Genomic DNA, 17,161 nt, shown 5'->3' with positions numbered 1-17,161 from the left:
CGCAAACATACAGCCCGTATCACTCAATCACTCACCGATGAGCACTCGTTACCGAATTAACGGCAGCTTGATTTACACATGTAACAGCCAGTGCCCCTGAATATCTATCTAATTACGCATTTCTGTTTTGAATTTGTAACATGTGGCACCAGGATCCCTAAACTGTACTGAGCCCATTAGTGAGCCATCAGGCTTGTGCATGCGGTGTGTTATGATGATGTTAATGATAATTTCAGGGAGGAGGGGACTAGTGGCTCCACGTGCCTTGACATCTGAAAGCAAGTGTAGTTGTGTTTACACCCTGGCGTCACTACGGTATGCACACTGTACAGTGAGGACAGACAGGGCTGTCTGCTGTAAATAATAACACACAGATTCAGATGGATGAGTGGCATGCTGCCTAGGCATGTTTTGTATTTAACCCAGGACTGTTCCCAACCATGAAGCCATACTTCTGTACCATATGATTTTAATTTGTAAGGCAATGATCCAGTATTTAGTAATAGATCAAATCTAACCATAATAATAACAATGTAATATTTGTGTCAGTAATGCACAATCAATATTACATATTCAGCAAACAATTTATCTCCACCAAAATGTGGTAGTAAAAATGTTTCTGATATCTTCAGATTCCATGCCACCAATAATTCTCTATTGTTTGGGTTTACTACACCCTATATCTGTCTGATTATGTCAGTAATACAGCAAATTTATACCTAAGCTCTTAAGCACTTTGTCCCATATCATGACAAGTTCTTTATATTAAAATTTTGTGATTTAAGTGTAAAAAGTTCAGATCTTCTTCTGTCACAGCATGATATTTCAAATATTTAAGAACAAATACTGGTGCTATATATTTTTGAAGATTTGTTCTAGCAAAATACAAAAAAAAAATGTAATGGGATCAACATGCATTTAACCTTTTGGCATGTGGTTTTGGGTACTGTAAATAGTATATATTCCTATGTAAAATATGTAATCATGATATCATTGTAATGCTGTGATAATTATATTGCACAATACTGATTTTGTCCATATTGCCCACCCTAACCTTTTATTATATTGGATCATATTGCCTTGGCATATAATGTAACAATCAGAATTTACACGCTTTTCAGTCAGACATCATTGTTGGTAGCCTCAGTGCTCTGGGAAAAATATGTTTGGGCCAGTACTACATCGACACTTTCTTTGGGAGGAAACTAGTGCAAAAACCACAATAATTTCTCAGACCAAATTGAGACTAAAACAGTATCTCTTTGGTCTTAAAGCTACGACCAGGCTGGAATATTTAGTCACTGTACTGGCGTGATGGCGATTCCACACACTGTTAAATCATGTTGTGTTAGAAATGTAATGATTCATATATTAGCCTATTGTGAACAGATTTTAGTGTACCTTTTCTCTCTCCCACATAGTGATTGAAGCAAGTTTATTATTATTATTATTATTAAATGTCAGCCGTTAGGAAAGACAATGGTGTGAAAACTGTAAGCTGCTGTCTTGACATGGACACATGCGTTTGAGTGTGTCATGGCGGATGATTGCATGCAGCGTGCAGCCTCAGAGCCTGTGGTTTACTTTTTATGATCTACCACACACACTTGCATTGTAACTGCAGCTGTAGTTACAAACAGTATTTGGAAAATGTATTTCCTGCAGCCTTAGCCTCTGTATCATTCACTATTTATGTTTGTTCAAATATGTGAACATTCATTATATAAAAGAATGAAAATATAAAAGACAAGAAGCCTGACCCTCTTTATCTTAATGTGTATAATGTGGGAAAAGTTAGTGAAAGCCTTCACCCTACCATCTGTTGTTCTGTCAGTAATAAGCAGAAGATGCTCACTGCTGGCAGGATGCTGGTGCCATGATTTATTTAGTATTTTAGCATAACATTACAAAGCTGATATTAACACAGTATGACTCAGCCAGGCAGATAAGCCCCCAGGAAGCAAACAGCCTACTTGATGTGTTGATCTCACATTGTTTACATTTAGTCACACTTTACTTCATTCAAGTTTCAGGCAGTATTATAGGCAGAGAAATTCCTTTATAAATGTTTTTTTGCATTTTCAATTTGTCTAACCTACTTCCTGTTGTGTAATTAAATTATAATGAAGTCTTTAACATTCAATTCTGAGTCATACAGGCCACAATGGGTTGATTTCCTTCTCTGTGTGCTGTATACTGCAGGACGGAGAGAAAAAAATCCTTCAAGAACTGTTTGGAATAGTCAAGGAGAGATTTAAATGCCTAGAATGCTGTTGTATTTATGTCTGTAGGCTGTGTATTTGGATGCATTTTCCATATTTTTACAAGTAAACTAATTTCATTGTTCTGAGCAGTTTTCCTAAAATCACACAGTCACAAAGCACAAAGCAAGACTGTTTTTCATCAACAGTTGTAGCTACAATGTAGTTCATTTACATTTGCTTCATTAACAATTAATTAGCTGTTATGCTGGAGTCATTATGTCAAAGAGCTGTGGTTGCAAAGACTAGGCAAGTGTGTAGTGTAGTAATAATAATGATAATAATGCTAATAATAATAAGCTTTATATAGCACATTTCAAAACACAATTACAAAGTGCTTTACAATAAAAAAATAATACATTTAAAACAAATGGGAATAAAATGAACTAAAAGCCATAAAAACCAAACACATTATAAAACACAAAGAGAGTAAAATTAACTAAAATGTCATAAAACTCTAGTAGTAGTAAATCCAGTGCTTCCTTCATTTCACTGGAAAATAAGTGGGGAGGGTTGATTAGGGGATTTCCATGTGTTAAGTAATGCAAGAAATGAGCCAGTGACACGCAGCGTACACTAGCTAGTTCCCTTACATGCTTGGAGTGGTGCCTGCGCTCTGTTAGGATTTAGACTTGTAGCAGAATAACTCTAGTCTAATTCCTTTTCAAAATGGCGCCTTGTTTTTCCCTCCAGCTCACTGCGCACGCTGCCTCGCCAGTTCAAAGTCATGCTTGCCCTTCAGTCGGAAGGGTCTCAAGCCAGCAGCCACACAACTTTGCTACAGTGTTTTGTTTTTCTGTGTTTTTCAGTTTGCCTGTGCACTCCTCATTGTGACTCTGTTTCACTTTGAACAACATCTCATGCCACTCACATTCACGAGCAGACTCACACACACACCTTTCACTGTCCATGCAGCATTTCTGCTCAACGCCCACATTCACTTTTGCAGTAGACTTCTCATTTACTAATTTAAAAAAAAGGTTTGGCCTGTTTATTAAGTGGTTTAAAGCTCAGCTTATATTGCGTCCGTATGTTTCATATATAAGGCTGTGGTTGTGTGTTTTTTTTCTACAGAGGCAGCAACATGTTTCATGTTTAAATAGTTGGGCTGTTATCTACTGTTAGCTGTTGCCTATTGTTGAGCTGTAGGAAAGCTTTATTGGCTCGCCCTCTTTCACACAGACAGTTGCTGTGACCTAGATATCGTTACATTTTGATTATACATACATTGATGTTGTGGCTCCTCAATTGATGGGTTTTCTTTGGGTATTACTAAGCTGTAGAATTTCATAGAGAATTTCAGGGGAAGCAGAGTTGGCTGCAGCCATGCATGTACACAGTCACACCCTTCTTTGACAGATAGGCTGGACAAAGAGCAAAGACAAAGAGAGGCACTAAACCTAGACTACAACTGCAGGCTTTCCAACACGCCTACATGTTTTCATAGTTTGGCGAGTCCATTTCATAGTAGCTTTAGCTTGCTTAGTGGTCAAATGTCCTACCTGGAAAGTGTCAGCTCTTACACCTGCATTGTGAATAGCAGGGTTTCCCTGCTGTTTTAGCTCAGATTACCAGAAGACTTTTTTACTGCTAATTGTCTTGCGTTTCTTACATGCATAATGGTACATGTTTGCAGGTAATAAAAGATTAAAAGCACAATCTGTGATCTAAATATAAACAAAAGAGTCCTCTCATAACCAAATTCAAAACACAGAATTGCAATATGCAACATAGGTTAGTCTGTCAATGTCAAGAGACAGACTAACAGTACACAACAATGAAATTTACAGTATGGTATTAATGCTTTCTGATAACGATTAAGGGTTCTTTATATCAGTAATGTTTGTAAATACAGTACAAAAACAAACAGTTTTCAATTATGATCAGTTGTGGGGAAAAAAAGATTGTCTATATGCCAAACTCAGTAATGTTTTTAGGTAAAATTTATATGGTTAAAAAAGACTGGAATCAAAATCATTTAGTAATTGATTCATGGTCACATTTAAATTAAGCCTGCAAACCCATGCTTACAATAAATGGCATTTATACCCACTGTTTTGTCCTGCTTTTTCCCTTCGTGATGAGAAAGTGCCACTCAATTCACACATACATAAAAACAAGTGGAAATGCTCTGAACTGAGTATGTATAGACTCCTTCCATAGCACTTTAGTATTTTGCTATTTCACTATTTAACAATCTGGGCAAGATGTCAAATTGACAAAAAGGAACTCTGCCTCCTCAGCACAGTTAAAAATGCTCTCTTTTGTACACTGGTTAAAGCCTACTGTAGGAATGAACATCAAGTAATGAAAAGAGCTGCAAACGGAAGTAAAAAGCAACCTTTGTCACCTTTCCAGGTAATTCTATGCTAATTAACAGCATTCAGTTTTGGTAGAAGTTTGAATGACTGCGGGCAGAATGAGGGATAAAAGATCAAAGATGGATGCTTGGTAGATGGCAGGCACACAGACACACCCCATGTCATTGTTTTTGGAAACATGACCTATTTTGCTCAGCTCTTTGCTAAGACGGCCTGTGGGTGGAGACAAGGGTGAAGAAGAAACCGTGTAGGAGTAAGGGGTTTGGATGGCCTGCCTGAGCAAAAGAGGCTAATTTCTGCTCTGCTATGAAATCTCCTGTCCACTAGCTGTGTGGGTCCGGGTTGGGTTTCACACCTTTAATCCTCATAGAACTAGGCACTGCTTAATTGGGCCACCATGATTTCTTAGTCTTTCAATATGGGTCCACCTTTACGTAATGGCTTAATGTATTCTATCATTGTTTTGCAGGCATAGATACTAAGTAGGTGGTGTTTAGTTACTTTAATTTCAAAATGATTTCTGCATTAAGAGCTTTTAAAGCCTTACAATAAGAAACTGTGTGACAGCATGTTGGCACAAAAATGAAACGTAACGCAATATTACAGCCAAATCTCTCCCCACCCGCACTTTCTGCTCTATAATAGGCATTATTGGCTGTAGATTTAACATAATATTAACAGATATGTTCCATCACTGATATTAGCTGATATAGAATAAGTAGTATGAGGTAAAATCTGACAACATTTATCTCACCATGTTCAGTATGTTTTTACAGTATCTCAGCAGCCACAGGTCTTTCTCTTGTCTTAGTTTGATGTTCTTTCTGACATTGTACTTTGGTGCCTGTTACAATAAGAGATTAGTCTTTGAAAGACCGCCTGTTGAAATGTAGCAGATACATTAGCCTTGTGGAGAGGTGTTAATTTTATTCCACTCAATGTGATACACACGTACACACACACTGTTGCCATGCCAAGGAGTTCTGACTCTGATTTGTTTGAGCCTTTTGAGAAATCTTCAAGTCAAGTGTCTCTGGTTTGTCTAAAGCTTTGTTATGATGTGCGCTCGGGACTGAAGTCTCCCTCTGGAACACCGAACAACATTTCATTGAGTCACATAATGAAGATACCAGAAGCAATGTGTTGTTTTTTTTTATTATTCTGCATTATTTATGATGAAGAGAAAATGTCACATCCTTGATGATGCTATTTCTCCTACACGCTAGAGAGAGTAAACATGCCAATAATTCTGTCAAAGAGATCTTGACCTCCATATATATATATATATATGAAGCATTTCTCTAACATTGCCTGTTTAGATGGTGGGTCTTTGTTTTAAGGATTCTTCAGCTGGTTATTATTACTGATGTCAGGGCTGTAACACCTCGCAGTGAGAAGCTGACCACACAATGAAGTCGCTGTGGAAAGTGGGTACAGCTTAGATATCATTTCTGAGGTTTGGTGTGGTGCATGAAATTCTACTGTATGTTGTTCTGATACTCAGGTCTGTCTGCATAATTCTCCGTCCATCTACCCAGTAATCCTACCAGCAATCTTATTGTCTGTGTAGGATGTTTTCTGTTAGTGTGTTTGTTTGCCTTTCGTTTCTTAATGCAGTATAAAGTAGAACAAGGCAGAGGAGGATAGACAATTTCTGAGACTAAATCGAAGACCGAGTTTAGGCAGGGAGACAGACAAAGAAATACTGAGATAGACTACCACAGACAGACAGACAGACAGAAAGGTATAGCAACCACTGTATGGCTGTGTTTGCACCACTGCTCCTCTGATCTAAATTTCATGAGACTATTAAAAACAGGGAGGGATGGGGAAATTGCGCTTGCTCCCTCTACTGCTCTCCTGCTACGCCTTCGACCGCTCTCCTCCTCGCTGTCAAATAAGGGGAGCGCGAGTGAGAGTAGCGGCCATGCTTGTTTCTCCAGTACAATGGGCTTGTGGGGTTGAGGGCTGAAGTGAATAGCTGATGTCTGTAATGAGTTTGCGTGTCTGCCATAAGCTCCATTCCTAAGGCAGTAGCTGTACTGTAAGCTTAACAGTAGATCGGTTGTGGTAGAAGAGTAAATATTGGTTTCTAATGGGCCCTCATCATTTTTTCAAGAGCATGTTTTTTGAGAGAACCATTTTCTGATGCCCATAAGCCGCGCTGCCTGAAAGCGTTTTGCTGATGATGATGGTGGTGGTGGGTTGGTGTCGACAGAGATTGTATACATGATTCAGGTTGGTTCGTGGGGGGGGGGCTCTCTTTTGGTTGTCATAGCAACACAGTCATTTCTTTCCCCCAGCTACATCTCCTATCACTTTAATTCATGCGTTCATTTCTTTTTTCTTTTATTTCTTGTAGAAAACTAGTGTGGGATATATGCGAGTGGACCTGCAGTTCAGTATCCATTTCTATTGGACTGGATATGTAAACAAATACAAATGTGACCAATCAGTAGGGCCAAGTAACAGCTTACCAGTAATGTAACCGCTGAACTAATTGTTCCAAATGTTTTTTCCCCCTTTATAAGAATAATAAAAAAAGCTAAATCAGTTTAGCGGGTCACTTTGATGTATAGCTGCATTTAATCACTAGTTAAACATTGGCTCAGAACAGATGTTGTTGCTGTGGACTCCTAAGCAACATCCTTAAACACCACTGGTGTATTTAAAGGCATGTATATTTATTGAAGTGCTTTGTGTGCATTTTTAATGTCCCCAGTATGTTGAGTGCAGTAACAACACATAGTTGTTTTCTCTCACTGTCCTCAATGTTGTCTTCTGTCTGTTATGTGTACTTTGTTTGTCCTTGACAAGCAGCCGAGTGTATTTGTCCGAAGGCACTCTGTGGCACAGTGGTGTTCATTTCATATCACATGGATGTCTATTAGGAAAGAACTTTGGGACACAATTTAATAAAGGATGTCTTTAGTTGGCATTTGTGCAATTGTTCAAATACACCATCTTTGTGAAAGTTGATGCCTGGTTTGCCTATCAAAAAATAATAAACATTCTCTAGTTAGAGCTTTTCAATGTATTTATTGGATTTTTTAATATCAATGTCAACTGAATACCTTTGGGGTTTATGCCATTTTGTGGACTAGATGATTGATTAAGAAATAATCAGTGGATTAATGAGTAATGAAAATAATTGTGTGTTGCAGCAATTATGGCTTTTTGCAATCTGTACATCTGTGCCTCTTCATACATGTCAGTGGCTTTTTTTATTTTTTATCTTTTTAGATGGAAGATGGCCAGACACTGTTTGACTATAACGTGGGTCTCAATGACATCGTTCAGCTGCTGATTCGCTCACAGACCGACTCTCCAGACAGCCCCGCCACCAAGGACTCCTCTGGTCTTGCCTGTAGTTCAGCTCCTCCCCCTGACTCCAGGTCAGAAAGCCACAACTCCCCAGCTCCTGCCTCCCCCGCTGCTATGGAAACCTCCACCAATATAGACAATGACAGCAGCGTCACCACCAGCACTGTTAACGAAACCAAGCCGGACACCAGCGCTACCAGTAACTCAGCCAGTACCAAAAATGGGTTCAAGTCCTCCAGTCCGGCACGGGACACCCAGCCCCCCACGTCCAGCAGAAACACATTAGCTGATCCAGGAATTGGTGTGTACAAGGTGAGGATGGGAGTGTACATTTTTGGGAACTATTTGCAAGAAATGCCCTACACGCCAAGTCACTGCCAGAGATTCTTGGGAAGGACACTCTTATTTGTTTGGATGTCAAATCAAATTATGACCAAATGTATCTTGTGCTCCACTGCTGTTACAAACCACCTTGTAAATATGAATATTCAGTGTTAGATGTTAAAAAAATAATTTGTCATTGGTGTAATTTATACCTGAATATGCCTTCCTAGATATGTATTTAATACTATGCAGCAGTAATAGTGCTATTTTGAACATAGCAAAATAGTCAAAGGATAAACATGACTATGATTTTAGTTTCCCTCGTGCATGTGGTGATTTCTTTTTTTTTTTTTTTTTGCTAAGCAGTCCTCTATTCCTTTCCTCACTCTCTTGTGCTGTAGCTTGTACTTATGTGTGTCCTTGTGTGAGAGTGCATGTGTTGGTGCCAAACGTATCCTTCCATTCTCACTATTTAAGTGCTCTGTCTTTAGGTATAATACTCTAAATGCCTTTAATTAACTGACAAGACTAATAACATGCACACAAGCATGTGGCTCACCTTGCCAGGAAGGCATATGCCAAACCACACATTTAAAACAGATCTTTACAACTCTGTCACTAAACCAATTTACAGATTATAAATAGACTACAGGCAAAACCCATATGTTGGTGAGTCCACTCTACTGTGTTCTATCGGGCTTTTCTGGCTGACTGACCCACATGTCTGAGAATTATATGTGTGGGACTAGACTCTTTTTGATGCCAAAAGTCCAATTCAGCATGCAGGAAGATCAATACTGTAACTAAGTGGAGGAGTTGTAAATTGTGCAACTTCACTGGATATCAAGGTCACATGCCTTTTACAGACTTTAAGCATTCACTACAGACTCTGTGCATATTTTATGTGGTTTTCACAAAGGAACACATAGCCAAACAGTGCCATGGATGAAATTATTTCAAGAATGCATCTCAAACATTTGTGCACACAAGAATTTGAAGATTGAATCTCACTAGGGCATTGAATGTTAAAGAATGTTTTTTGCATGTCTCAACCCATTTACTACCAATTGCCTATAACTTAGATTACTCACATTACTCTAGTATTTTAATAAGTTCCTCTTAAGTTCCGGGATGCTGTTGGTAATAGTTCATGTGAGTGAGCTAACAAATTGATTTGCAGAGACTTGGTGGGGAGGGGTTAAAGTATATGATATGTAGCAAATGGACATGACATGTTTCTTTAAACAACAAACAGATTAAATCAAAAAAGACCAGGTGTTATTTTTTATCTATGTGTCTTCTCAGATTAACGAGCTGGTGGACTGCAGAGATGTCAGCATCGGTGCCTGGTTTGAGGCCTGCATTGAAAATGTGACACGCGCTCCCAAAGGACAGATAACGCCCACCAAGGGCAAGGTGGGCCGGCCCCCAAAAAGGACTAATGGAAAGCTGGAGGCCGAGCAGGGACAGGCCCACGGCCAGGGCCAAACCATAGACAGTAACAGGAATAATGTTGTGTTAAGCTCTGAGAGTAATGGAGCCTCCACCTCTCAGACAGACTCTACAGCAGCTACAGAGACCAAGGAGAGAGAGGAGGACGCAATTTACCACATTAAATATGACGAGTAAGTGATGGCTCATTATGCTGGGGGAATGTTCTGCTGCAACTGAACTGATTTTGGTTGCAGTGATAACAAACGCATCATCACGGGTTTTAATAAAAGTCACAGTGGAGATCTGAATTTTGCGTTTCAGCAGACGTGCACAATGTCAGTGCGGCAGCATTTTGGTCTGGTGAACAAAAATCATTCTAGATGGTAAAATGCTGCTTAAGATTGGAATTCGCAGTGCTGTGGCTCAGGTAGGATAGTGCGAATGTGTGCCTTCTTTTTTGCATATGCTGTATTACAGCATTGCAGAAAATAGGGTTTCATTCTTGCTAATTATGCCAATGTTGAACATTTATTTTCTCATGCTGCTGTTGTGTGGCATTCTAGATAAAAATGTCCACCAAACATAAATATATGTTTGTTTGTGTGTGTGTGTGTGTGTGTGTGTGTGTGTGTGTGTGTGTGTGTATGGTACTAGTGGCTGCAAGCATCAGTAACAGTGGTTCTGCACATTGCAGCCTCTGCTTTCTCCTGGCAGTCCAGGGAATGGGGAGAGGGGGTTTGTGTAGTTGATGCTACAATTTGGACTCTATCTCTTGCGCTCTCCTTTTCCAGCAAATTCATTCAGAAGCTGACGTTTCCATGGTAACCCATGAGTTCTCAGGAGCATTACTTCTTTGCTTGCCTCCTTCAGCTTTGTCTGTAATTGCTGTGAACATGCCAACAGTGAGACATAGCCTCCTCGCTGTGTCTATCATAGTGTGTGATTGTGCGTGCGTGTGTTTCTGTTGTGGGATGTTATGCCAGAGAAACTGTATCAAGGGTTGTTGAGCAGTAAATGTGTGTTTTCGTTTAGGCAGACATCATTCCCATTTGACATTACGCAATCTTTCAAATCCCTGGTATTCTGCTTTTATTTATTGTTGCATTACTTGCAACGAGACAGGAGTGTTCCTGCAGGGACAATCTAATAATACACATCATTTTATACCCCCCTTTTTATTTAAATGTAATGGATTAAATTATTTATCTGTTTGTTTGCTTATTCAGATTATGGTTTTTGCCTCATGTTCCTCATTTGCTTTATTTGATAGCAGACAGTCAAGAGAGGCAGGGAAGGGAATGAAAGAGAGATGACAACAAAGGTCTCAGTTTTAAACCCAGGACGTCACAGTAATATGTAATTTGCGTTCTTACCAACTGAGTCACGAATGCAACCCCAGTTTTGTGTGCTGCTGAGAAGCCACAGCTACGAATGCAAAAGACCCTTTAGTTTTAGTGACAGCTTGTCTAATATACTCTTTTGCCTTCTACTAAATGTGTAGTATCCCTCTCTGTCCTGAGCGCCATTCCAGATTTCTTCCATCATTTTGTGCCTGCATAGTCTGAGGAAGAAAACCAGCCCTACAAAATGAACTACCATGTTTTTATATGAAGCTTTTCTGGACAGCATTTCTACAGAATGTAATGAGCCACAAAATCAAAGGGATATGTTCTTGTCTCTGCTGCTCCCAGGAACTGAGGTGGCATGTGTGAGTTTGTGTGTGTGTGTTGCTCCATAACAAGACTCTCAGATATGGTTTCATGGTTAAATCTTGGCTGAGCTCAGCATATGTTTAAGATTCTCTGTGGAGAGAGTAACAAATATAGACATAAAATGGGGAAATATAATTTATGCCCATGTAGCTTTCAAGTAGACTGTTATTTGTTATATGCAAATGGAAATTGGCGTCTTTTGTTTTCAATGGAGTCTCATAATGTTGTCATTTTACGCACCTCAAAGACAATTCAGCAGTCAACCCTACTGCAACTGCTAGACAACAGGATTAGTCCCAGACAAAACCTGGATGAGTTTTCAGAATCTTAACATGTAAATAGTAAAATTGATAATGGATTAATTAATTCCATTTAGCTGCTTCAGTTTCAGAGTCCTAGTATTGTGTATGCTGGCTCACTGTCACACTGCCATGGCTTATTGGAACACTTGAATAAAATGGAGCCATTGTTAATGTTATTAGTATCACCTGTGCTTTACTTACAATGACAAGTCAGAAAGTCTGCGGTGAAAAAGGCCTATTGCCATCCGGAGCTCTGCACCTCATGTGAGAAAACCAGAGTGTTTATCACGCTTGAATTGAAGCTGTTTAAACTAAAACTGGTGTTTTGGGAAGGTTTTGCTTGAAAGAGAGGCTTAAGCGCTTCTTAAATGGGCTCTGTCTTCTAATTAGCAAGGATCAGCAAATGCAGGGGAAGAGATCTTACCAGTATCTAAAGCTGTGGTAGTTGGCCTGCCATTATCTGAGCACGGCTGCTACCTGAGTGCTGCTGAGAGAGATTTGCTGCAGTTTCTAATTTAGTAAGTGACAATGAAATGAGGAGGAGATAAAGTTTAATTTCAGTTTCAGTTTAGATTCTCTTTCTCACTCGCCCACTCTCTATCTACTTTTCTTGACAGAGCAGTCATTGTTTGATATTTGAGTAGTATCTAGATCCCAACCATGAGCATATATGTTAATGATATGCAGATAATATGTAGTTTAGTATACATGTTTATTGTGACTGTAATCTTTGACATGGTGGGTTATAGGCTTTTTTTCACAGAGGACATTTTGACCTGTTGTAGTTGGAAAAGCACAAGTGTAATTAATAAAATAAATGTTGGCTGACTTCCATTTAGCTGCTTCAGTTCTAGGGTGCATGCTGCTGGCTCAGCCATCGTTAATGTTAGTAATTAATTAGTAACACCTGTGCTTTTCCTACTTTTAACAAGTCACAATGTGTGCTGTGAAAAAGGCCTATTGGTCACCTGTATAAAACCCTGCCTCACTACATGTATATCTTTGTCACAGCTGTATGCCCACTATGCAATTATAGTATATTTTAAATTATTCTGATGGCATAAGTTTTTGTTTGTAGAAAAATAAAACAGCCATCCATTATCTACCTGATTATCCTGTGCAGGATTCCAGGTGACTGGATTTAGTTGAAAATTGTCTTTTTGATACTACCATTGGGGTAGTAAAGTCGATTTATGTTAGCTTACATGGATTTCGGAGAAATGGAGATTGGAGTGAGTTGGAAAGAGACCTCTGCTGTCACATTCGAATAATAGGATTCAGGTTAAAAATCAGCAAATTGGCCCTTTAATACCTGACGTTTCTCATCTTAAGATTAAAATAACAAGGATACATATTTTTTTTAAAGTTGCAGCTTCACATTTTGGCCTCAATTACTAACGAAGCCGAGGTTAAAAGAGACTACTGTCACTTTCCCTCACTACTATGAAGCAATTATATTTAGCTTGTTTAGTGTCATATTAGAGTATTTCTAATTCAGCTGCTTATCAGCAAATTGAGGATTTCTCATTTTCTTCTTTGCCTCTCTCCCTCTTTACAGGGACTTCAGCTAAGCACAGAAATCACTAATGATGGTTTCATAACAGAGGCGATTGTAAGAGCCCTTCTGCCAATAAGTCAAGTTGTCTCAATTTCACAACTGATTAAATATGTTTCTACATTTTATTTAGGTACACTATGCATTGAAAAGAGTGACATGATTTGGGTTTCTTGTTTATCTCCTCTGTGCCTGAAAGTCTTTCTTCCTTCTTCCCACAACTCCAGGGAAAGTTACATTTTACTCTTAACCAGGCTTTGGCTCTAGCCACTGTGACAGCGTAGGCGGATAGTCAAGTTAACTCTGTGTGGAGATTTGATACTGATGCTGCAAATGTTAAATTTCATACCTTCTGACTTAAAGCTCAGGTTTTTTTTCATGTGTGTGACATCTGCAGGTGGAATAACACTAACAGTGTGTCAGAGGAAAACACTGTATTGTGTTTCCAAAGAAAGCTGTACGTGTTAATGTGTAGCAGTAGGACTGTAGAGGGAGCAGATGATATGAATTTTACTTGTGAAGTGTATAGTACAGGTTTGAGAGTTTCTAATTTTATTGAGATATATGAGTGAATTTAAAAAAAAAAAATCCTTTTGTATGGATGCCAACACGTTTTGCTGCAAATAAACATTTCATTGTAGTGCTCAGGGGCTTCGCTACATAAATACCTCCATTAGAACCAGGCCAATAAATGGGCTAGGCCAACACATTGGCCGATATTAGCTTTTTGCAGATATTGCATACCATAATCGATATGGCCTTAAAAATCCAGTATTGGTTGGGCTATAACCTTTATATTCAGCTGGCATACAAGTGGATCCATTACCATCTGCAGATCAGATGCCTTGATACCTGAGTGTATCTTAAAACGAACCTACTGTATGTAACACTGGGCAAACATTGGCCTCTGTGGCCACAACTGACATGGTACATGCTTAAATGTAGAAAAAGAGTCGGAAAGTCAATAAACTGACTTAGTAAAGTAAATTATCCAGCAACATCTACCAAAAGTTGGCTAACGTCGGCCACAATAAGCTACTGGTCATACCAGACCAAGTAAGGTTGAGCAGAAAAACCTTGAGTGTATTTAATTACGCAAGGGTGCATTTTACTGCGGATGAATCCAACCTTAAATTCATAAGAGTGTAATGTGGTATTTCTTCATTCATAGTCTCGCTTTAACATCTTAGCATTGTCCAGGAATAGTTTAAGGGACATTCAGGTCAAATGAGATTAATGGCGTGGCCACCACACACCGCAAATTGGGGATGAACTTGACAACATCCATATAGAGTAGCCTACCTCTACCCATCAACCATGGGCAGTTGCATGAAGTTCTGATGTCTCTTGTAAAATCACTGCCAAAATGTTTGGCAGCTGTCATCAGGGCCAGAATGATCTAACACAGTATAGCACAGTGTTTTCTGTTCTTCTGGTCATTGTATAGCTCTGGTCTTTCTGTGTGTTTTTATGAGTTATGTTGTTTACAGTTGTGTTCTGGCCAAATTGGAGTCATAGTTTTGAATCAGTTAGTAATTGTTCAGTATGGGTCAGTATGTCTGTCTGCAGATGGGTAAAAATAAAATCTAAAAAATCCTAAGTGATAATATCATCATAATTATTGTATATTACTACAGCATACAGATGCTGGAAAAAATAACCTAGACAAAACTAGCAAGGGCTTTCTAATGCATGTATCACATTGCAGGGCCAGTAACCTCTGTTAAATTGATCCAAGACAGTGAACAATCATGCTTCCCCATTAAGATGATTGTAGTGCATCCATTATTTGATTCTGTTGCCTTTTACATGTGTATGAAAGGAATTCCTATTCTACTGTTGCAGTCAGTGTAGGTGTGTCTGTCCCTAAATGTCCACTCTGACAAAATGAAATGTAATTGTCTATTTTATATCACATCAGGCTTTGTAAGATATTTCAGCTTGCAATATTACTATTTCATATTATTATACATTTTTCTGGTGCCTCCATAGTTGAATGTTAATGCGTCTAAAGTAGGGCCAGTGTATAAAAGTACAGATAGTGTGAGCTTGTGTGGTCTTAAACTCGGGTAATTCTGCTCCCCTTGTGTTGCTCCATGTTCCCCTTCTGTTCATGCTGAGTCCCATTGTACTCCAAGGTTGATATTCCTCTGTGTGTGTGTGTGTGTGTGTGTGTGTGTGTGTACACAAATTGGTGTGTGTCTGTGTGTGTTTGTGTTGCTTGTATTCAACCCCCCACCCTACCCTACCCAAAACCGCAGTAATCCCTTGGGCCTAAAAAAGGAAATCCCTGCACTGTGCCCTGGCCTCCGCTTCCTGGGAGTATGCTAGCTGTGTGCTGCAACTCTTACAGTCTGCCTCAGTAGGCCCTCTTCAGTCAATTTACAATGTAAAATATGCAGCATAGTCTTCTCATTAAGAAAGTAAAGCTAGTACTGCATATTCTGACAGGATAAAGTCTTAAAATGTCAGGTATTATAGTCATTTTTAGCCTGAGCTCAACAGGCCATCGTTGGTTCTGTGTCAGTGCAGACTGTCTGAGAAAGTACCCAGTTTAGGCTCAGCTTTCCCTCAAAAACACAGACATACTTCCCCCTTCACCTCCCACTGTGTGAGCGGACCTGACTGTGCAGGCTGTTGTGCATTTAAACCTTTTTAAAATATGCTAACACATTGTTTGTCTTTAAGCATGATTCCAACTATTGGCAAGAAAGCAAGCTGTCAATTAATCTCAGGCCTGATCCTTACAGTTAATGATGATTGGCAGGCAGGATACCTGCACAGTTAACCTCAATACCTCTGCTCCAAGTTTGCTAGACAAGAAGACATTTCACACTTGTTCAGATCTTCTTTTGGCAAAGGAGGAACATTTTAAATTGTACAGAATGTGCTGCTGGTTTTCCTCAAGGACACTCGACGTTATAAAAAACAAAAACCTTTTTCACCATCAGAAAACATTAAAAACATGTATTTATTGTCTAGTCATAGTCATAGTTCATGTATTAAAGGAATAGTTTGACATACTGGGAAATATGCTTTTTCACTTGCCAAGAGTTAGATGAAAAGATTGATAACACTTTCATAAATGTAAATATGAAGCTTCAGCCAGATTGGAAACAAGGGGGAAACAGGTAGCTTGTCTCTGTCCAAATGTGACAAAATCCACTTCCTAACACCTCTAAAACTCACTTGTTGGTTTAATCCATCCAAAAACCAAAGTGTAAAAACAACATGTTGTGGACTATTTCTTGGCCAGGTGCAGTCTCCATTGGTTGGCAACCTCACGGTAACGTCAAGATGACAAGACTAGCATTGTTGTTAGAAGGCAGATAAGCAGATTTGCCAAAACGTTGAACTATTCCTTTAAAAGACCTGTCAGTCAATTTGTGTGAAAATCGTTTAGATTTTTGTAGTGGTGGTACTACTTTAAAGAAAAATAAAAAATAAAAAGTAAACACATCAGTCTTTTACAAAAGAAGTTAAACTGAAATCAAAACGAATACAAAAATACTGTATTAGGACTGCCCTCTTTAATCTGCTAGGGTCAATTCTCTTAAATTTCCCAAACAAATCAAATTCTGCAGTTCATTCTGGGTTACACCCACCCCTGCATACTGTTGCTCATATCATATAATATGATGCATGTACAGTTTGTAGTCCATCAGCTAAGATTGAGCCAAAGCTTCAAAACAGACAACATCAAATATTTATAACAGTTAAGCTATGTGGATGTTTTATTCAGCCTAATCCTGCTATTACCACATATTTGTTTATCTTGGCTGTTAATCATCTTTAGTCACCTTACCTTTTCCTCACTCGGCTGCTGACTGCAGCAGAGGGTGAAGCAGTTCCCAAAAATTCTGCTCAAGATGTAGATAAGTCAAACCTGATCAAACCACAGTGTACCATCACTGTACAGTGATTATAG

General features: G+C 39.0%; 1 protein-coding gene across 1 annotated transcript in view; it reads left to right on the top strand.

Annotated features, from left to right (window-relative positions):
- Positions 1-17,161, top strand: part of LOC122865479 (E3 ubiquitin-protein ligase UHRF2-like) — a 34,933-nt gene that overhangs the window by 718 nt on the left and 17,054 nt on the right. The window contains exons 2-3 of the mRNA XM_044173946.1: positions 7,826-8,218; positions 9,536-9,855. Coding sequence (XP_044029881.1) covers positions 7,826-8,218; positions 9,536-9,855 — 713 coding nt within the window. The remainder of the gene's footprint in view (positions 1-7,825; positions 8,219-9,535; positions 9,856-17,161) is intronic.

Source organism: Siniperca chuatsi, linkage group LG18, assembly GCF_020085105.1.
Source record: "Siniperca chuatsi isolate FFG_IHB_CAS linkage group LG18, ASM2008510v1, whole genome shotgun sequence".
In the NCBI taxonomy this organism is placed as follows: Eukaryota; Metazoa; Chordata; class Actinopteri; order Centrarchiformes; family Sinipercidae; genus Siniperca; species Siniperca chuatsi.
This window is presented reverse-complemented; position numbering and strand designations above follow the sequence as displayed.